Source organism: Myxocyprinus asiaticus, chromosome 10 (genome assembly GCF_019703515.2).
Source record: "Myxocyprinus asiaticus isolate MX2 ecotype Aquarium Trade chromosome 10, UBuf_Myxa_2, whole genome shotgun sequence".
Classification (NCBI taxonomy): domain Eukaryota; kingdom Metazoa; phylum Chordata; class Actinopteri; order Cypriniformes; family Catostomidae; genus Myxocyprinus; species Myxocyprinus asiaticus.
The window spans coordinates 51,884,001-51,890,000 of NC_059353.1; the positions used below are offsets into that span (position 1 = coordinate 51,884,001).

A 6,000-nucleotide genomic window follows, 5' to 3' on the forward strand; every position below is an offset into this window, starting at 1 on the left:
GATATATACCATTAACTACTGTATATATGATTACTGTTACTTTCAGAACTCAAAACTTCCTTCACAGTCCAAAAAGGGCATTTACTGAAATTACTGTAAGCTGCAAAAATGACTTTGACATTAGACTGATGAATTCATTTGAACCTATTTACCTATAACAACCCCTTTAAAAATCAGTGCAAACGCTTTGACTCATTTCACATTTGAAGAGGGTGTTTACATAGAAGTCTTGAGTCAAGACGGTTTGTCAGGTCAATTTAGGTTCACATTTGAGTTTTATTTATACAGGAAGAAAAAAACTCAGTTCAAAAGCAAAGGCAATGTTCTTCTGACCCATTTCAGATCACTGATTTTCAATGAGTTCCTGTCCTACAGACACAGAGAAAAGGGAAAAGAAGAGAAAGAAAAAGAAGTAGCAAGAATAATGGGGTGGGGGGGGGGGGTGGGGGTTACAATGAGTACATGATTGATTATTCAACCTGGGTAGTTGGGTAGCAGACCACTAGGGAGGGTCTGAAATTGTCATGAAAAACTAAATTATGAGCGTTTTTCGTGCAAAAACATTAAAACGTTTTTTACTGTACTATAGGGAACAATGAAATAATAAAAACATGTTTGAAGACATGCATGAAGTCTCCATCTCTCTGGATGTACATGTGATGAGTTTCTCTCTGTTTGTTCTGTGACTCATCAAGTGTTTCCTGTTTCTGCAGATTCACAGCAGGAGGAGGAAGATCTTGGACTTGTACACAAAGGCGTGTAGTGTTGCAGAGGGTGAGAGCTGTAACTTTAAACACTGTGACATCATAAATATGTCAAGGCTATAAAATACAGACAAATGATACTTTGTTACGGCTGTAATGAGTCTCAGCACCTACTAATGTGACACGACTGTCAGCCTCCAAATTTTGCTTCATTGCAAACCCATAAAAGTGTCACTCGTGCATATGAACATTCATACTGAGAAAATCATATTCTTAACAAGTATCTTTGTCTTGTTTTGCAGTATACATTTTATCATCCTTAAAACCAGATAAATTTGCATAAGCAAAATTGAAATTGTTCTAATTCAAATGAGGTCAAATCAAATGCACTTAAAGGAATATTCCGGGTTCAACACAAGTTAAGCTTAATCAGCGGCATTTGTGGGATAATGTATAATATAATTTCAATTTATTATACAAAAATTGCAGTCAATGTAAATGTTAAAATACTCACTGGCCCTGTTTCCAGCTGCTATTAAGATGCGTTTCGGGTGATCCGATCACATGTGAGCACTAAATACAGGTCTAAACGGGGTCTAAAACATTTTGTGATCGAATCACAAAAACCACATACAAATGCATTGCATTTGATGTGTAAACGCTAATCCATCCTGTATGCGTCCCAGCAGCAGTGAAGCTCCGCCCCTCACCTGTCAATCAACCGCTGTGCTAAAACAAGAGTTTAAAGTTTGCCGGATACGAGCGGCTTTAAAAGGAAATAACCGTCTGATTGGAAAATTAAAAAAGCGGATACACAATCACGAGATTTTCACAGATCTTCTTTAGTGTGTTTGATATCAACACAGATGAGAAGCACGAACACCTGAAGCTCCTTTAATACAGGTAATCCACTAAAATAACAGATAATCCTGCTTGACATGTTGCGTTTGTGCTTAGATTAAATTTCAACCGCATCTGGGAGAAACAGCGCACCTTTGTTGCGCTTTAATATCATGCAGTAACACACTAAAATAGTGATTGATGTATGTCATCATAAAACAGAGACCCTCCCCTCCAAATCTGAACACAAGTGGTCAGAGGAGACACATTTAAGCGACCAGGTGTGAACAGCGATGTGTCTCACCCAGGGGCGAACTGGCCATAGGGAGAACCGGGACTTTTCCCGGTGGGCCAGCCACGAAACGGGGCCGAACGGTGCCGAACGGGCGGCAACAAGTTGAAACGGGCTGCCGCGTTATGCTGAATGGGCCGCGACTGGCTGAAGAGGGCTGCAAAACGGCTCTGTGTTATGCAGAAAAGGACAGCAACAACAATTTTTTTGGTGTCTAAAGTATTTTTTTCCATTATGCCTCAAATGCTGGCGATTGAGCTTAACTTGTATTGAACCCGGAATATTCCTTTAATAATTTACCACAGTTACATTAAACTGATACATTAATTATTGTAATGCAAATAAAGCTAAATGGAAATAATAAAATACAATTAATAATTATCTAAATGTCTTAAAGTTTAAAGTTTAATACCTAAACTATTTAAATGTTTCCCTGAGTTAGACCACATCCACACTAATCCGTTTAAGTTTAAACCACCGTTTTCTGTTTCCTAATGTCCTCATTTCCAAAAGTCTCCATATTTTTTTGGAGGAAAGGACCGTTCTAGTGTGGAGGAGAGTCGTATATGTAGCGTTTTCAATTGAAAATGGATTAGTGTGGATGTGGCCTTACTGCACTGGTGATGAAGATGATGTTCTAGGTTTGCATGTTCTTCATCGCCGCAGGTTTGAGTCCTACAGAACTTCCCTTTGACTGCCTGGAGCGCATCAGTCGGATGCTCAGCGCCACCTACAGCACCGATAAAGCCGTGGTGAAGACGTGGCGACACCTCGCCGAGAGCTTCGGACTCAAGCGTGATGAGATCGGCGGCATGAGCGACGGCATGCAGCTGTTTGATCGCGTCAGTACGGCGGGTTACAGCATCCCAGACCTCCTCACACGTCTGGTCCAGATCGAGAGGTTGGACGCGGTGGAGGCGCTCTGCTTCGACATTCTGGGTGGACCCGAAAACGGAGTACCTCCATCCAGCCATCATCCAAACCTGTCATCCCGCTGCGCGAGTGTCTGACGTTCAATCGCCATCATGACTCAAATCACATGAAGAAATCTCGCCCTGGACTTTCACAGATGACCATCGGTTGAACTTCTAATGGACGTGCTTGTGTTGATTGAATGGAGAACTCAGACAGACAGTGTGTTATTGGTTCAGGATGGGAAACTGCTCTGGACTCATCGGGATTGATGTACATTTGACTGGGCCATTTGTCTTATTTTGATTCCCATTTACTTTCTCACATACTTATACTTCTACTAATGATCTCAACTGAAGTGGATGAACATCGTTTAATGGGATGCTACTTTCCCATCTGTATGACATATCTTCTCATAACAGATTGAGGAAATGTGGTAAATAAAGGGGCATTCACTCGAGATCTGCAGCAACGATGTGCTCTAAAGGCATTGACTTTTAATGAGAGTTGACAAGATGATTAGACTGTTACTTCCAAAACATAATCTACACAAGTATGTGAATGCTTTTGGCTACACAAGCTTTGATTTCACAAGCGTTCGAAATGTGTCAGTCCACAAGGGGCGCCACAGCGTGCTTTAGTGTAAACTGTCTTCTACAACCAGACCTCTGAAGGAAACTATCGCCCCTTGAGTACTGAAGTTTGTTACTGCCACAGTATCGCAAAAATGCACGTTAATCGGAATTATCCTAGAGGGTTTTATTGTCGGAGAGAATAGGAAACATGGAGGATGCCAGTTCATTCATGCATGTTTCTTGAGGAACTCTTATTTTGACACCGTAATGCATGTTGGTCAGTCAGCGTGCTGACGATAACAGAATTTTAGTCAAATATATGCTATTTTTTCTGTATAAATATGCATCAAATGGTGACCGATGTACGTATATATTATGTACGACTACAAAGTTTTTAAACATATGTTTCAAGGTAAAACATATTTCTGCAAATATTAAAACATTTTGAATTAAGAATATCAAGACATTTTCTCAGGTTTACACCACATGACCCGAACAAAATGTTCCTTTTCGTAAAAATGTCAAATTTACCTGATACATTATAAATGTTCACACGCAGTCTTGAGGGTCCAAAGGGATCTTCTCTGTTTTATAACAAAATGTCGACCTACATGTTGGTTACACTACATGACTTTGATTTGGTTGACAAAAGTTTTTTTAAATATGAATTTTTAACTAAATTGCTTCATTGCTTATTTTTTGCACCACTCATGCCATTTGATTCCCTCCCCATCCTGTACGGCAGTTACACAACATGACATTATTTTTTTACTTTAAGCCTCAGGAAAAATATAAATAAAAATGACTTTGAACTCAGTAATTAAAAACATGTTTATCGGGGGGGCCTGGGTATCTCAGTGGTAAAAGACACTGGCTACCACCCCTGGAATTTGCTAGCTCGCTAGTTCGAATCCCAGGGCGTGCTGAATGACTCCAGCCAGGTCTCCTAAGCAACCAAATTGGCCCGGTTGCTAGGGAGGGTAGAGTCACATGGGGTAACCTCCTCGTGGTCGCTATAATGTGGTTCGTTCTCGGTGGGGTGCGTGGTGAGTTGAGCGTGGATGCCGCGGTGGATGGCGTGAAGCCTCCACACACACTATGTCTCCGTGGCAACGCGCTCAACAAGCCACATGATAAGATGCACAGATTGACGGTCTCAGACGCGGAGGCAACTGGGATTCGTCCTCCGTCACCCGGATTGAGGCAAATCACTACGTGACCACGAGGACTTAGAGCACATTGGGAATTGGGCATTCCAAATTGGGTGAAAAAAGGGAAAGAAAAAAAAAATCACAAAAAAAAAAAACGTGTTTATCTTTAGTTTCCCAGTCAGAATTACGACTTAAGGTGCAACTTCCAAATAGGAAACTCTTATTTATGATAATTCTGATCGCACGTGAAGGCAGCATAAGTATGTACAATCGCTTCAGTGTTTGTGTACTTGCATAGAGTATGTCTCTGGTCTTATATTTATATTCTATAGACATCTGAAGTGCCTGAATAACTCACAGCTCAGGAGACTTTTTATACTGTATGAACTGTGTTTGCTTGCATTCAGTTTATGTGCATATTTCACTCGATTCAGAATATGGACTTGTCTTCACAGGTGCAATGAAATATTGGACAGAAACATAAATCTCTGTAAATCTGTCAGAAAGCGGCTCGGGTGTATGCATGTGTAAGGCCTGGCAGTGTGTGCGTGTGAAGACCAGAGTCCTGTGCAACCGTGTTGTCCAGCGAACAGCCGCTGGTTCTGGGACTAATTGGCTGGGACTGGTGCTTTACGACTCTTAGTGCAAAGTGCCTGTGATTTCCAGCACCTCATTAACAAATAATCCAAACGGAAAAGCCATAAAGTGGCCGATAGGACGCAGAGCGGCAGCTGTATAAACGTTTAACTGCATGCAGTATGTAGAAATGTTAAAGAAAGTAAAGTGATACTATGCATGCAGTGACCCGCGGGTGACCCTGATTTTAACAATGTTCCACTGTGTAACATTTAGAGTTTATTTTTTAAATACTGCTATAATCTGCACAAAAGTGATGTTTTTGATTTGATCACTTATAAAGTGTTTGTAAGTTAGTATAATTACAGTTTAGTACATTTCAAGCATTGTCAAAAGGGTATTTGACGATTTAATGGCCAATAATGAGGAGCAGGTCTCCAGTGTTCTACATCATCAGATCTGCATGTTCAACATTTAACTGTACACTACATTTTTTTGTCATTGGATTATATTTCACCATTTCCCACAGCAATATAATGGATATACAGTGGGATTCAAAGTAAATGAGTTTCCAAAAGAACAACAACAAACAATTGATTTTCTCTTAAAACGTACAGGCTGGTCAACCTCTTTATGGCAGAGAACTTATAAATGGAATAAAGTCAATACAACCAGTAAAATAAAAGTGTATATATAACTTATTATTGTACATATGCATCATGTATAGAAGTATCAACAAACAAATAAAAGGAAAAAAATATATAATATTGTTATTCTGTGCTGTCTGAGTCAGATGATTGTAAATTAATTGTCTGTTCTTGCATTTATTCAAGTTCAAACTCAAACTGTTTTTAAATCAATAGATTGCTTCTGTAATAAACTGACTGTGATGTGAAGCCAATAAAACAGTTCAAAAGAGATGAATAGTACTGCGAGAAATGCAAAGTAAA

At 39.9% G+C, this 6,000-nt stretch overlaps 2 protein-coding genes across 2 annotated transcripts in view; both read left to right on the forward strand.

Annotated features, from left to right (window-relative positions):
- The window catches only part of LOC127446978 (neuroligin-4, X-linked-like), a 760,753-nt gene that overhangs the window by 722,132 nt on the left and 32,621 nt on the right, over window positions 1-6,000 (forward strand). The window lies entirely within an intron of this gene.
- LOC127446994 (tumor necrosis factor receptor superfamily member EDAR-like) overlaps window positions 1-6,000 on the forward strand; it is a 73,689-nt gene that overhangs the window by 67,555 nt on the left and 134 nt on the right. Inside the window, exons 11-12 of the mRNA XM_051708417.1 lie at window positions 714-774; window positions 2,503-6,000. The exon at window positions 2,503-6,000 is cut by the window's right edge and continues 134 nt beyond it. Coding sequence (XP_051564377.1) covers window positions 714-774; window positions 2,503-2,846 — 405 coding nt within the window. The 3' untranslated portion in view covers window positions 2,847-6,000. The remainder of the gene's footprint in view (window positions 1-713; window positions 775-2,502) is intronic.